The sequence below is a fragment of the Lepidochelys kempii genome, chromosome 10, assembly GCF_965140285.1.
Source record: "Lepidochelys kempii isolate rLepKem1 chromosome 10, rLepKem1.hap1, whole genome shotgun sequence".
Lineage (NCBI taxonomy): Eukaryota > Metazoa > Chordata > Testudines > Cheloniidae > Lepidochelys > Lepidochelys kempii.
This window is the reverse complement of record NC_136389.1, coordinates 76,923,929-76,940,540: the sequence shown is the minus strand read 5'-3', so window position 1 is coordinate 76,940,540 and position 16,612 is coordinate 76,923,929. Positions and strand designations below refer to the sequence as shown.

Sequence of the window (16,612 nt, the reverse complement as noted above, 5' to 3'; positions counted from 1 at the left end):
CGGTCCTGGGGCCGGTTTTATTCAATATCTTCATAAATGATCTGGAGGATGGTGTGGATTGCACTCTCAGCAAATTTGCGGATGATACTAAACTGGGAGGAGTGGTAGATACGCTGGAGGGGAGGGATAGGATACAGAAGGACCTAGACCAATTGGAAGATTGGGCCAAAAGGAATCTGATGAGGTTCAATAAGGATAAGTGCAGGGTCCTGCACTTAGGACGGAAGAACCCAATGCACAGCTACAGACTAGGGACCGAATGGCTAGGCAGCAGTTCTGCAGAAAAGGACCTAGGGGTGACAGTGGACGAGAAGCTGGATATGAGTCAGCAGTGTGCCCTTGTTGCCAAGAAGGCCAATGGCATTTTGGGATGTATAAGTAGGGGCATAGCGAGCAGATCGAGGGATGTGATCGTTCCCCTCTATTCGACATTGGTGAGGCCTCATCTGGAGTACTGTGTCCAGTTTTGGGCCCCACACTTCAAGAAGGATGTGGATAAATTGGAGAGAGTCCAGCGAAGGGCAACAAAAATGATTAGGGGACTGGAACACATGAGTTATGAGGAGAGGCTGAGGGAGCTGGGATTGTTTAGCCTGCAGAAGAGAAGAATGAGGGGGGATTTGATAGCTGCTTTCAACTACCTGAAAGGGGGTTCCAAAGAGGATGGCTCTAGACTGTTCTCAATGGTAGCAGATGACAGAACGAGGAGTAATGGTCTCAAGTTGCAGTGGGGGAGGTTTAGATTGGATATTAGGAAAAACTTTTTCACTAAGAGGGTGGTGAAACACTGGAATGCGTTACCTAGGGAGGTGGTAGAATCTCCTTCCTTAGAGGTTTTTAAGGTCAGGCTTGACAAAGCCCTGGCTGGGATGATTTAACTGGGAATTGGTCCTGCTTTGAGCAGGGGGTTGGACTAGATGACCTTCTGGGGTCCCTTCCAACCCTGATATTCTATGATTCTATGATTCTATGACATGATGACCAAGGCTGCTTCCTGGGAATCCAGTCAGCTAGGGTGTGAGACCAGGGTCCTCACAACGGCTTGTTGATGGAGTTGTCTCTTGGCTTTTGTCTCAATTCTTTATAAAACCTTTTGAGGTTTGGTCAGGTGGTTTGTTAATAAAGTAAAGCTGTGTAATCTGGACATTCATCAATTGCAAATGTTTTCTGTAGAATCTTTGTAAAACCCATGTACTAAAAAATGTTCTTAATGGTCAGAGCAGTTGAGCAGAGCAATGAACTTGTTAAAGAAGCGGTTGATATGTCACCACTGCAGACACTCTGATCACAGACTGGAACCCTTTTTTTAAAACACTGTTTTGTCACCTATAGGAAAGCAAATGTGGTGTAGATTTGTGAAGGACATAAAGGCTCATGCAAATGAATGTTTGTAAATCCACTGAGAGATTTTGATGTGAAAAATACTCCTACTTTAGCTTTCCTCACTTTTAGCAAATTGGATGATTCAGGGGGTTACAAACAACATGATGAGACCAAGCACACTTGAGCAGTTCATCCTGTCACCTTCTGAAATCTTACACCACAGTCAGGAACACTGCTTGATAGTTCAGGAAATTCTGCACCAAATGGAGCAATCCATTGCTTGTGGGTACAGCCTAGAGAAATACAGCTTGAGATCTCAGGGAAGTTGATAAGAGCTTTAAAGAGTCTGGCATGGTAGTTTACAGAGTTCTCTCTGTAGCCTGAAGGAATTCGTCCCAGTAGCTTGTGGAATCCTGTGATCGTGTTCATTATAAAGATGTAACTTCCACAAGGAGGTCACGCAATGAGCAGCACACAGTAAATTAAGTGGACAGCTTCCCAGATTTTAAAGAAGTCACTTTGTAGTTGCTGTGAAGTATTTAAAGGCATGTCTGTTAGCTTGCCAGCTCATAAACACTTGTCATTCATGTCCTTAACAAGGCCAGCAGGTCAAAACTGCCTGGATTGTATTTTTAAGACAGATGGGCATGCTGAGATTTGTCCATTTGATGTAACATATCAAGCTGATGCTTGTTTCCAGCATAGACCCCCTGAATGGAGAAGCATCTTGGAATATACTCAAAAGACCTCACAGGGTATTTCATATCTCCACTATTTATTCAGTGTCAAGTCAACTCTCTTTTCCTCACTGATCCCTGAGGGGGAGAACTTGACGCTCAAGAGAGGGTTAGTTATCATCTCAGTTGGTATGTATATCACTTTTCCACCCACCTGTCCCCAGCGGGCTTTCCATGAAAACTGGCTTGTAAACACCGCACTGGCAGAAAAGTGGGGTGTAGGAAGAACATATGTGCTGCTGTACATTGGTGCAATTTAGATGGGTTTGACAATGCCACTAGTTCCAATATCTCTTTGTTGCAAAAGTGATGATTTAAAGCAGTGTTTCTCAGTCTTGGGATTGTGACACCATCCAGGGTGGGCCCCGGAAGGGGCTGTGAGGTCCCAGCAAACTCTCTGACAAATCAAAGCAAAAATTCCAACATTCCTTCAACTTGAGTAGCAAAATGATGCTCAAATATCCCTGTGTCCATAGCAGCCCTGGCAGAATCCACTTCCACAGAACTCAAGGACCTTTGGTGCCCACTCACATGCATGTGGATTACATTGTCCTGGTACTTGTAATCCTGTCTCCTCTAGTGGCTGCTCCCAGCAACTATAACTGTCTGCTGCTTTCTCAGAGCTAAAGAATATACCCCTTATCACCAGTGAGAGAGGCCTGTGCTCTTATTGCTCGAAGAGCCCGTCTTTGAGCCCTGCTGATGACTCAGGTGTGTGTGTGTGTGTCTAGCCATAGTTTGCTGGATGTAGTTTTGAACTGATCGCAAACTGTGGGGTCGAGGAGGGTGAATGGAAATACATTGGCATAATATCACCCTTGGGTTATGTGTACTGTATGATTGCATGCATTGCCATAACCTATGATGGAAAGCATTATTAAACAAATAGAAAAGAATGTGCATGTGTTTGTCATTTGCTCTCAACATAATTATGAGAAAGAACACTGTGCAGAATCAAAGATACAGTGCTGGGTACACATTATCTGCATTGCAGAAGACCTTGCTGAGCTGGTATACCACAAGACCTTGCAAATTCCAGTGTGCATCCAAGGGATGGAGTTGGTGCCACTGTGATATTTAGAATGCTTCATTGCATAGTCATGCAAAATCAAAGGATGCAGAAGCTTCCCTGTGTGTACTCTGGTGTATTTGTCCTTTTTCAGTATTGATAGTAATCTCTTAAATAAAGGGGTTAAAAATTCCACACGTCCAATACTGACTCCTGTTTAGACCTGGTTGAAATTTTTAAAATAAAAGGTTTTTTTTGGTTGCAAAATTGCTGTTTTTCGGAAACGTTTTTCCACAAAATATTGTCAGATTTCTTGCCTTTTTTTTTCAAATATTTACTGGAAAAAAAATCAAAAGTATCATTACATTTTTTTATTTTGTTTCCCATGGTTTTGGTAAATGAAAAATATTGGTGGTGTTTTAGATACTGTAATAATTTGGTAGGGGAGAAATTATTAAAATGGCTCAAAGAATTGAAAAAAATGAGCCCTTCAAAATGACAAAACAGCTTGGAATATTTAAAATTTTTCATGAAACTTGTTTTTCATTTGTCCCTCGACTCTGCTTCTGCAGCTGTGATGACAACCAGCCAAGATGGTAATCATTTGTAGTATCATAGTGAGTAGGAGCCCTGGTCATGGATCGGGATCCCATTCTGCTAGGTGATGTTGTGCAGTGGTTGAAAGTAATGCCTCTTGTTTTTCAGTGCTCAGCAGATTGCGGCAGGGGAATCCAGAAGAGAACAGTAATGTGCACGAATTCTCAAGGGAAATGCGATGCAGCCACCAGGCCAAGGGATGAGGAAGAGTGCGAGGATCACACAGGCTGTTATGAGTGGAAAACGGGGGATTGGTCTAAGGTAACTGTGAACTCCGAGCAGTGTTTGTTCTCTAATTGCCTAAATTATCAGGTCAGGAATCCACCTTTTAAACAACCCTTCAGTGTGGATTTACACAGCACACAGTGCCAGTACGGGAAGTTTGAGTCCCACATTTCAAAGTTGTTGGGTTTTAATTATTCTGTTTAATAGGAAATAGACTTATTGTCGTGGGTTTTTTTATTTGATTTCCATTAAAGTAGCTTGGGGATTTAAACACGCCATCACAGCATCGACAGCCCAGGCGTTGCAGCTTTGGGCTGCTGCACGAGACACAGACATCTGTTTCCATTTTCTAAGCGGAGCAAACGGCAAAGGAAGCAGCAGAAGTTTGATTTTTTTTTTTTTTAAGAAATATATCTTTCAGTGCTAACAGTTGCAGGTATTGTTAGAAATGCGGCCGGTGAGGAGTAATGGGATCCTGAATGGCGGCTCATGTGGCCCATTCTGAGGAGCAGAGGGGTGCTGTAACTGCTATCTGACCTCCAACCCCCAAAGGTTTTCTCTTGCTGTGTGCCGTAACTGCTGCATGACCTCCAACCCCCAGAGGTTGTCTGTGCTATGGCTATGTGCCCCACACACACGTTCTCCGCATGATGATGGGATGTATTGTGGGTGGCAGACCTCCCTCGAAGTCCCTTACGAGGCTAAGAAGAGAATGAAGGAGCTGAGCAGTCCACAGATACACGAGGCTGCCTCACAGTTCTACCTCAGAGCTCTCAGTAGAGGTGGCATCCCCTGGCAACAACCACCCCCTTCAAGGTTATCAGTGGGAACGGGACACAGTCCGAAGCCCCCTGCTATCTCCAGGATCAATCTACCCCCCATTAGCACCCTCCCGTGCTCTCCTTGCCAGGAGAAGGAGAAACCTCAGGGCTCCAGAGGGCAAAGTGAATGGCAGAATCCACTAAGAGATATTTAGTGGGGGAACTCGTTTGCTTGGGACTCTCCTGCACTGGCCTGCACTCAAGAGGGTGAGGCAGGCTTTCGGCTTGGCTGTAGAGAGAGCCTGCTAGGGGAAATGAAACAAAACGCTACCTAAAAGAAGGCAGGTTGGCCTAGTTAATGTGGGCTTCAAGTACCTGGCTGACAAAACCAAGGGTTTGGGAGAACTGGTGTTAAACAGCATATTGGAAAGAACCTGCTCAGCAAATCCTTCCCAAGACAGACAAGGGGTCTCAAAGCACTGAATGCCAAATTTTGTTCCTCTGACTCATACGAGTAGCCCCTGATGGCAAGCAGAATCTGACACTTACTGTTTTATCACAGTAAAGATGGATCCAAACCTGTGCAGCTGTATCTTCCTCAGCCACCAGCACCTCATAGCCTGATTGCCACCACAAGAAATACACTGCACAGTCTTATCCGTGACTCACTCTGACCCTCTGAAGTGAAAATTAGTCATTTACTTAAAAATAGAGCTAGATTCAGAATTCCCATCCTCAGGGCCACACTCCACACCAACTCACGCCATTGTAAATTTAGAGCCCCTAGAGTGTTGTCAGTGGACTTGATCCTCATATACTCTGATGTAAGTCAGAGCAGAATTGGTTCCTGAGTTTTCACTCAATCCTTAGCCACACATGCAGTTTTGTCTGGGTAAGGACCTCAGCAATTGGCCACGCTGTTCATAAAATCTCTTTACGTTGCTAACTTCATGTTTGCTTGGGGGACTGAAATTTCCCAGGAATATTATATTCCAGTCCTGTTTTATCTTATCTTTGTAAGTGTACCGTTCTTTAAACACAAAAGCCTGCTTTGTGTTCAGGAATGTACGGCATGTGCAGAAACCACTGGGATACAGTAGTTTCATTTTCCTTTCCAAAAAAGCAAGTTTAATTCTTGTTGTTATTGATCAAACTCCAATGAAACAGAGGCCATCACAGGCAAATAGGCTTACCTGCCGTAGCATTTTTTGGATGACGATCAGTAATAAAAATATTTGTAAATAAATCCCCTCAGGAGGCAATTGTATGTGAATCTAATGGTGTTAATGCTGGAGAACGCATTAAGAACCTGCCATATGCAATACGTCTGTTTATACCGAAACAAGAATCTGCATCACAGACTGTTTAGAGTATTGAACGTTATTTTATTCGTAACCTGGCATGCAGAATCCAGGAGAACTAGCCAAAATAAACTGTCCCCCTATATTAACAGGTGAAATAATACACATTTTTTAAGAACCTTAAAACATTTCAGAGTAGGAATTGACTAGGATTCTTTTTATAGCGGGAAATATGAAATTGTTGTGAATTCACCAATTACATAGATTCAACCATCCAGAGGTTTTAAACCTAGTAGGAGAACCACTAACGCCATCATACATCCTAACCATCCAGCTGGTATTGACCAGCATAGCATGGTGGGTGAACATGTCATTGTTTGGAGACAGAAAGTATGGGAGCGGTAGAGTGTACTGAGCTCCATGAAGTCAAACTAAAATCCCCTGGTAAAACACTGTTGCTACATAAATTGCCGTGAAAGAATTTAGCGCTTATAAAACGGAAGCTTTTAGTGTTAATACAAATTAGCCTCAGAGCATGCAACAACTTTGTAAAATGACTTCACTGGGCATTTTCAGTCTATTGCTGGGAGTATTTTTGTGGGGGGAGGGGTTAATGATCACTAGTTATTTTCTCAGTTTAAAACAAAGTTTTGATTCTTTACATGCAAACAACTTACATGGCAGCCCCACGACTACTCTGCCATCCAGTCCATCACTCATCCAAACAGTGACTATTAGGGTTTTAGAATCCACCATGAGGAACATAGGAAGAGACAAAAGCTCATAAAAAGAATAAAGTCCAGACAGACCTTATAAATAGGATAGATGCATGTGTGGTAATGGGCAAACTGTTTTTATTATTTACAGAGCAGCCTCCCTAGAGTACATAGAGTGTATAAACGAAAAGACAGATCACTGCTGTAGGGAGCTTACAGTCACATTCAGACATGACAGGGCATGGGATGACAAAAAGAACAGGAGTACTTGTGGCATCTTAGAGACTAACAAATTTATTTGAGCGTAAGCTTTTGTAGGCTAAAACCCACTTCATCAGATGCATGCGGTGGAAAATACAGTAGGATGATATATATATATACACACACAGAGAACATGAAAAAATGGGTGTTGCCATACCAACTGTAACGAGAGTGATCCATCAAGGTGGGCTATTATCAGCAGGAGAGAAAAACCTTTTTTAGTGATAATCAGGATGGCCCCTTTCCAACAGTTGACAAGAAGGTGTGAGTAACAATGGGGGGGAAATAAGCCTACGAAAGCTCATGCTCAAATAAATTGGTTAGTCTCTAAGGTGCCACAAGTCCTCCTCATTCTTTTTGCTGATACTGACTAACCCAGCTACCACTCTGAAACCTGCCACAGGATGACAGTAAACAATGCCTGAGTGAGGCACATGGGATGAACAAGGGTTATCATTGCGAAAGATGAGACATGTTTGTTATGTACCCATCTCATTAGTTCCTGGTGCGCTCAGATACTACGGGGATGGACAGCAATATAAAACCTTAAGTTACATTGTTAGTAGTGTTTTATACATTACCTATGTGTACACTCACACGTTCATATATATGTTTATATAGGGGCTTGATCCACCTTGTGCAGAACAGGAATTTGGGGGGGTAGGGGTGGGCACATGGGTTGTGACTGTGCAACTACCTAGATCTTCCAGCCCAAGCTTCGCATACTGTGTTCTGCAGCCTCGACAGCCCTTAGAGGGAGGATTCTGTAGCTGTGCCCCCAAGTGATGCCGATGTCTACTACTGTGGAATGCCATTTGCTCTGGCTTACGGCCGGGAGGAGAATTTTGGCCCTAATTGTTATCATATTTGCAACGTATTTGGGGGATACTATTTACAGTTGCCGCTAAAGTTTATTCCGAGTGTCCTATGCAGATATACATGTGACAGTTTTAGTTCATTCTGCAGTTCTTTACTGTTTAGAGAGTATCCAGCCCCTGAGCGTAATATAATTATTAGTTTTATTTGTTTAGCACTAATGATGTACTCAGTACTGAACAAAACATAAATGAAGACATTCCATGTCCCACACATCCTATCATCTAAAAGGTGGAGATACTAGACATAACATACTAGAGGAAAGTATTAGCTTACAATTTTAAATCTTTCTTTCTTTCTCTCTAACCTGATGTCTTCAGAGTCACAATTCACTGTATATTTTTCCTATATGATATAAAGATGACCAAATGAATAGGAACCCACTCAGCCATCTCCCATTCACACCATTTATCCACATGGAAATGCATCTATCCATATCAGCAGTTTCTGGAAGTGTTGCTCACCCAGTTAAACACACATCTCATTCACTCACCATCATTTAGATACTTTGAAGCAGTTCTATATTGTCTGAAAACTGGCCTGTTAAATGTTTATCATTGGATAGTAAATTACATTTTTTGTTGTTGTTTATTGTGATGTTTAAAAGAAAGGATCAAAGTTTCTCATTTTCCCAGCACTTCACACTGAAGCATAGATTTTAAAAATATGTTTCTAACCTGCTAGTTATTCCAGGGGTACTGCTTTTTAGCAGCATGGACATTGATGAACTATGATGGCTTAAATATATTGCGAACTAACTTCAGCTAGGGCTCCCGATAACCTGGTAAATTACTGCACTCCTTTAAAAGATGCAGGCAGTTAATATGCAGAATGTATTGTTACATAAAGTTTAATAGTGTACATGATTTATCCTGTTTGCATATGTTAGGCTGCACTTGAGGGGGTGAGCTGAAGGATTTTGTCCTTGACCTTGCAACCAGGATCAATCATGCGTCATGTAGTGAAAATGTACATTCTGAACGATGCAGTGATGCTTTTCTGACTTGGCTCAGGAGCATGTTGGGTGGACCACTGTGCTGACAAACATCAAGTGTTGCCTGAAGCTGAACAGTGCTAGGGGGTTGCTTTTCAGCTCCCCAAGCTTCCCCAAAATTTATCCCTCTCCACCACTCCCCTCCTAGTCTGGTAATGAAAAAGCAGTGAGATCACTCAGGTACAAATCAGCAAGTATGGCTTTTCCTCATGCTCCATTTCCCCAGTTGGCTGTTGCACTCTTTCAGGGTATAACTAGAACTAGCAATATTTAAATATTAAATGATTCACTATTCTTCTGGATTTTTTTTTTAAATTTCTGACTTAGTTTATTTGTTTCACTGGTTTATACATCTTGACATTTGCTGTTTCTGCCTTGTGAATAGTGTCTTAGTTCTGGGGTCAGCAGCACAATCAGAGTGATTCTGGTTTCCCAGTTCCACTATTTAGTTATATTATTTCAAGAGGATTATATCCAGGAAGCAGAGTTAGGGGGGCAAAAAAATTGTTAGTGCTGACATTCTCAAGGGCCCATTTTGGGTAGGTGGAACGTTAGACATGCAGTTTATTTTCCCCAGGCAACAAGCTAGCAATCATATCATATTATATATATTTCATAGTCTCATGAAAAAAGTCTTTTAAAGGAGGAAAATTGCAGTTGCTGGATCATATTCTGATCTCATTTACACTTACGTACATCCAGGATAATTGACTATAATGATTCCCTACAATCCATGGGTCAAAACCCAAGGATCTCACTCAACATAGTGGGTCAGATATTGATCTCAGTTACAACAGTGTAAATCCAGATTAATTTAGTCTGATGAGTTACTCCAGATTTACATCAGTGTAACTGAGATCAGAATCTGACCTACTGTGTTGAGCAAGACCCTTCGGTTTTGTGCAGTAAGGACCAGGTTCTCAGGACAAATATAAATGTCTGAGCTGAGACTGTATTGTGTGGTGAAGGGAGATTTGGGGAAGAATCATTCTTTTACCCATTTCTATTTCAAACACTTGGCTGGCATGCATCTCAGAGGGTACATGGGAACCCAGAACCCCTTACTGACTGGAACAAATTGCGAAGCCCTAGTAGGAAACGCCTTGGCAAAATGTGATTAAAAATATTCTTGCTGTCAAATAATGTCATTAATGATAAAGCACATTTGAAAAATTACCTATAGCCACCTGTCATCCCTGGCAATCAACAGTTGCCAATTTCTTTCCAGTCCTTTTCTCAGCCTATGTAAGGCTGCCTGCAGGTACTCATCACAGGTGAATGTTTAAAATTGCTGCAGGGAGTCTGTTTTCCTCTTAGAATAGCATTGTGTTTATGCCAAATATTGAAATGTTTCAAACTGAGGATCAGGGGTTATTAGTCATGGTTGTGGTAACAAGGACTTTCTAATTGCAAATGCATTATTTTGGCAGTTACTTGCAGTAAATTGTATTGTCTAAAAGAAATAAAAACAGTGCACTGAGACATTTTTCTTTCAGTGAGTACTGTACAATCAAGCCTTTCTTCCTAATTCTAGGGAAAGACCTGTTTTCTGAGTTACTAGTGTTTGGGAACATCAGAAAATCCTTCTGTACTCCTTGCCCTTGATGATTAACTCACATTACATGATAAGAAGAGCAAATCAATGACAGCTATAGTTTAGGAGGTGTATTCAAAGCTGTTGTGACTAGAGAAGCACACTGTCCTTTTTTTATAGCATTCATTACGTAGTCACAGCTTGACCTGCCATCTGTTTATAATAAATCACAGACAACTTGTTGATTGTGACCTTTATCAAGAATTAAGTTAATCTTCTTATGCCTTGGGGAAAATAACTTTTCTTCTTCAATTCACTTTTCTGGATAGAAAATTATAAGGGATGGGCAGTAATTTAGATCCGAAGCCAAGCATCGCAGCTGGCAGCCGATTTCTGCACATACAACTAATGTCCCTGCAAAAGTGGGTGCATGCCCATTTTTGTATGGGCACACAAATTATGGTAGTGATTGCACACCAGTTTGCATGCACAAATTGCAGTTTGCACATGCAAAATTATTGCACAGAAGCGGATGTTGGAAATTTGGCCAGAGGAGTGTGTGCTGCTAGTTGGCTGCCCTAAGAAGCATGCAAAATATAGAAATTGAAATGACATGGATGAGATGTGCTCTGTGTAGGACCCAGCTGTGGGGAGGGAATGTGGTTCTTAGCCAACTTTCCACTTCCCCAGTCCTGGGGCTGACCAGGGGCCAGATCAGCCTCCAGTGTAACTTCGCAAAGCGTAGTTACCAACCCCAAGGCCTACTCTAAGTTATGTTGATAGTAATAATTCCCTACAGATTGTTCTACTGGCCAGCAATCCAGAAGCTCAAGTCACAACCCTTATGTCATCCGCTCACCCCCAATACCTCTCTGGGCCAGAGGGCTGGGAGCAGATCGCACGAACCTGGATGTATCAGCTTTACACCAGCCAAGGATTCCTTGACAGGAGGGGGATCCCCCCCTGCAGAATAAGCATACAAAAGGAAGGATGCAATGCTGGCTTCATAGAGTTAAGGACTGGAAAGGAACCATTTTAAATGGTGGTGCGTTAAACCGGTCACTATTTATTCAACTTCCTTTGGGGGCGGGTTTGGCGTAAAAGAGACATGGCTCTTAGCCAGTCATAGCTTTTGTTTTACAAAGCAGAAACCATCCCTGGCTTTGCCCGTCTGCTCTTATAGTGAAGTGGATTTTGTTTACAACATTGAATTCCCAGTGGTTTCGTTGCATTGAGGCTTTTGGCATGAAATCAGAGTTTTGCACTCAAGGATTGCTGTTTAGACGTGTTTCAGAGCAGCATCCGTGTTAGTCTGTATCCACAAAAAGAAAAGGAGGACTTGTGGCACCTTAAAGACTAACAAATTTATTTGAGCATAAGCTTTCGTGAGCTACAGTTCACTTCATCGGATGCATTTAGTGGAAAATACAATGCGGAGATTTATATACACAGAGAACATGAAACAATGCGTGTTACCATACACACTGTAACGAGAGTGATCAGGTAAGGTGAGCTATTACCAGCAGGAGAGCAGGGGGGAGCTTTTGTAGTGATAATCAAGGTGGGCCATTTCCAGCACTTGACAAGAACGTCTGAGGACAGCGGGGAGTGGTGGGGGGAATAAACATGGGGAAATAGTTTTACTTTGTGTAATGACCCATCCATTCCCAGTCTTTATTCAAGCCTAAGTTAATTGTATCCAGTTTGCAAATTAATTCCAATTCAGCAGTCTCTCGTTGGAGTCTGTTTCTGAAGTCTTTTTGTTGAAGAATTGCCACTTTTAGGTCTGTAGGTGGTGATGATCCAGGACTGTTGATTTTTCTTTCTTCTTCGCTGTCAGTGGAGTTGATATTGGAATTTCTTTCTACTCACCGTGCCCTGAGTTTGCTGTGTAGCCTTTTCTGGTGTTTTACCGTGTTAAGCTAACGTGAAATCCTGCATCTTGGCAGGGGGTTAGACTAGGTGACCTTTGCGTCTCTTCTAACCCTATGATTCTATGAAATAAGCCACCCTTAGCCCAAAATAAGGGCATCTACACAGAGATTGCACCAGTTTAAAAACACATCTGTAGTTAAACTGGTGCCAGTTCCTAAGTAGACAAGGCCTTTCTCCACAAATAGCTCAACGTGGTCCCAGGAAGGAGTAACCAAACTTCTTCAAGGATTTCCTTTCAAGTCTGAGTCTTGACTGGTTGGCCCACCCACTCTCCACACATGCATGCTCCTGCTGCCACTGCACAACTGTCTTCCCAAAACTGTTTTGTAGCCAGCCCCAGGGAGGTGCTAACCTGCTTGCTCTTCAGGGGACACACATGAATGAAGGTGGATGCTTCCTGAATGCTTGTTTCATCCAAGGCTTTGCTTTTAACTAATTGCTAAACCTTGGATGTGTACTTCAAGAGCTGCTTTTGTGTGGTGGTTCCCACAACCTTCCATGAATGTACTTGCTTCATCAGCTGAAGTGCTGGCTGATTCCTGAGCTGAGAGCTTTTTGTCAGGTAATTCTGGAGCTTGCTTCTCTTTCATCGGGTTGTCAATGTCAGTGAGATATTTACACCTTAGAAAAACATCCCTCAGAAATTCATAATGTACCATACAGTTACTGCAATCGGATAATGGTCTGAGCCAAAGTAATGTCAAATGTGACCATCCTGCTAACAAGTAGAACTGATTGCATTGTTGTAGACAAATTACTGTATTTAAAGGTAGCTTAGCAACTTTATTAGTCCAAGCAATTTTGGTTTTAAAGACAAAATTGTAAGGCCTGTTCTTCCTTCAACATTATCCCAGTGGCATTCCAGCAGGGACCAGACCTCCTGGTTTGTTAATACCAGTCTTGGGAGAGCAATAGTTCTTGAAGATAAGAAATAGGTGATACTGAAAGATAAAGACTTTTGATACTTGTGCTGTAAAGGTGCGGCTCAAAGTTCCTTTGTGGCCTTGGACCTCTTTGTGCCTCAGTTTCCTCCCCAGCAGGAGCAGTGACACTTACCTACCTTACAGAGGGATTGTGAGGTTCTCGGATATTATGATGATGAGCACCAGATGAGAAATAATTAATGAATGCATAAATGTATTCTGCAGTATAAAAGCTTGAGACTTTGCACATGGGACAACTGAACATTGAGAAATTGTACAGGCAAAACTTAGACATGCAAAACTGAGCCTGGCGTTTTAGTGATGGCATTGGAGCTCCTTTGAAAATGCAGCCCTAATGAAGTGATCAAGCAAGTCTGAATACATAAAAGTCACCTGATCCACAACCCTGATTTTCTTGGATGAAATCCTGGCCCCACTGTAGGCAATGGAACTTTACCATTGACTTCCAGGGCGGCCAGGATTTCACCCCTTGTCTTTACAAAGAAAATAGAAGGACAGGGGACAATAGATATGTAGTATGAGCTAGTACACAGGGCCCTGGTCTGGGAGTTAGGAGACCTGAATTCTATTCTTGACTGTGCCACTGACCTACTGCGTGACCTGGGGCAAGCCATTTCACTTCCCTCTGCCTCTTGATTCCCTTCTCACTTTTTCCCTGGCTTGTCTGTTTAGACTGTAAACCCTTTGTTGCAGAGACTGTCTCTTTTGCACAATGCATAGTACAGGGGGACCCTGATCAACAGTCGGATTGCTGAGTCTCTAGCTTCTCATGCTGGCCAGTATTGTCTCATAGTTTTCTTGTATTCCCCTGTCAGTTTCAGAGTAGCAGCCATGTTAGTCTGTATTCGCAAAAAGAAAAGGAGGACTTGTGGCACCTTAAAGACTAACAAATTTATCTGAGCATAAGCTTTCATGAGCTACAGCTCACTTCGTCGGATGTGTCTCTGTATCCATCTGTTGTCTCTTGTCTTATCGTTAGATTGTAAGCATCTTAGGGAAGGAACTGTCTTTTTGCTTTTTTTTTTGTACAGTTCTTAGCACAGTGAGGTCTGGGTCCATGACTGGGACTCCTAGGCACACTAGTAATACAAATAATAATAATAATAATGGATGCTACTGAAATACAAATTATCATCATCACTGGTTAAGCAGTAAGTAGGATTGTTGTCAGTGTCAAGGCTGTAGTCATTAGTATTCCATTTGAAGTGGAGCAGATCCTAATGTGTTCTTGTCTAGTGGGATTCTCAGAGGTTGGCTATGATTTCCAACAATAGAACATTGGGTTAATTGCTAAGAATAATTGTTCTAATTAAAAGGGCTACTTCATTAAGTGCATTTTTCTTATAGAGAATTAATGACTTGCAGAATGGAGTAGAGTAGGCTTATAAAAGCTGGGAGGGGTTGCTAGCTCTTTCAAGGACAGTATTAGAATTCAAATCAATCCTGACAAATTGGAGAATTGATATGAAACCAGCAAGATGAAATTAATAAAGACACGTGCGAAGTACTGCACTTCGGAAGGAAAAATCGAATGCACAAATACAAAATGCGGAATGACTGGGTAGGCAGCAGTACTGCTGAAAACCATCTGGAGGTTAGAGTGGATCACAAATGGAATATGAGCCAGCAATTAACAGGAGAGTCGTATGTAAGATACGGGAGGTAGTTGTCCCAGTCTACTTGGCACTGATGTGGCCTCCGTGGGAATACTCTGCCCAGTTCTGGGCACCATGCATTAGGAAAGATATGGACAAATTGGAGAGAGTCCAGAAGAGAACTACCATAAACCTAAAAGGTTTAGAAAACCTGACCTATGAGGAAAGGTTAAAACAATTGGTCACGTGTAGTCATGAGAAAAGAAGACTGAGGGGACCAGATAAGTCTTGAAATACGTTAAGGGCCGTTCTAAAGCAGATGGTGATCAGTTGTTTTCCATGTTCACTGAAGGTTGGACAAGAAGCAATGGGCTTAATCTGCAGCAAGGAAGAATTAGGTTAGACAGTAGGAAAAGCTTTCTGACTATATAAGGATAGTTAAGCTCTAGAATAGGCTTCCAAAGGAGCTTCTGAAATCCCCATCAGTGGAGGTCTTTAAAAACAAACACCTGTGAGGGAAAGTCTAGGTATATATTAGGTCCTGCCTCAGTGCAGGGAGCTGAACTAGACCTCTTGAGGTCCCTTCCAGCCATACATTTCTGTGATTCTTTAAAGCCTCCACCAGAGTCCATGGATTTCATAGGGAATTTCGTCACAACTATTTTAGCTTTAAAAACAAAAATATGTTGGGGGATTAAAAAAAAAAAAGGTGTAAGAGGCAGAGCTTGTTAATCATTGACATTCTGTTCTAATTCTTGAGTTCCCCTGACATTCTGGTAAAGAATTCAGGATTATTTTTCCAATAAGAGGTACGTGCAGCAAGTAATTCACCATTTATCACTCATGGTGCCCAGCCTGAGGGTAATTATGCAGATTGAAACCCCATGATAATCAGCATATCTTTGTGCTAGTCAGACAGATGTTACACATACAGATATCTCCTGTAGAAACATCTGTTGGCAGCTCCCTATAATTTTGCATTCTTTCTAACAGCCTTTCAGGATTTATGATGTCCAAAGAGAAATTAAGGAAACAATTTTCCAGAGCACTTTGACGACCAGTTAGCATCAAAGCGTCTGGTCACTGGTCTCACTGTGTTTACAAGGAGGGCAGTGCAAGGGTTGACCAGCGCTTTTTCAGTGTTGTCTGAGCTGAGCCGCTCTCCATCCAGTGGCGACTCGGAGCGGGGGGAATATCTGTGGTACATAGAGGGCGAAGATAAACAGTATCTTGCTAAATTTAAATACACCCAGCAGAATCTTCAGCTTAAATTCTCAGTTGTTTGTAAATAGCAGTTAAGCACCATTAATTAATAGATACATAACTAAAGAGAGTGTTCAGACTAGCCCAAGCTCCCAAGAAATTCTTTAAAAATGAGGGCCATATTCTTAGCTGGTGTAAATCGGCATAGCTCCATTAAAGTCCTACAGATAGGGAAACTTGTGGAGCAATGCCTGTTTATATCAGCTGGGGGCCTGGCCTGAATGCGAACACATCTCTGTAAGGAGAGCTAAGCATGCTGGAATATGGAACCATATAGGCTAGTCGGCCCATGTACATTTCACAGTTCGGCTTCTATTACCCAGCACAAAGTTTGCAGCCATTTCTTGTAGGGTCTTGTTGTGAGGGATTACGGGTCTCAAACCCAGGCCCCTGGGTCCTCAGGCAGTGCCCAGACCACAGCCACCACCTCACAGTGCTCCAGAACCAGCAAGGGAGGGATTTAGCAGAACTCTGGCCCACCACAGGCTCCACTCACAAAGCTCTTGATTGGAACAGACACCCAGCCCCACTGATTGACCTG

The 16,612-nt window shown here is 42.4% G+C and overlaps 1 protein-coding gene across 3 annotated transcripts in view; it reads left to right on the top strand.

The window, feature by feature from the left end:
- The window catches only part of ADAMTS17 (ADAM metallopeptidase with thrombospondin type 1 motif 17), a 256,462-nt gene that overhangs the window by 227,611 nt on the left and 12,239 nt on the right, over positions 1 to 16,612 (top strand). For 2 of the 3 annotated variants that reach the window (XM_073304275.2, XM_073304274.2), the window contains one exon: positions 3,775 to 3,927. In XM_073304275.2, coding sequence (XP_073160376.2) covers positions 3,775 to 3,927 — 153 coding nt within the window. Of the gene's footprint in view, positions 1 to 3,774; positions 3,928 to 16,612 lie in introns of those variants that run through there. The other variant, XM_073304277.2, reaches the window with a different exon arrangement.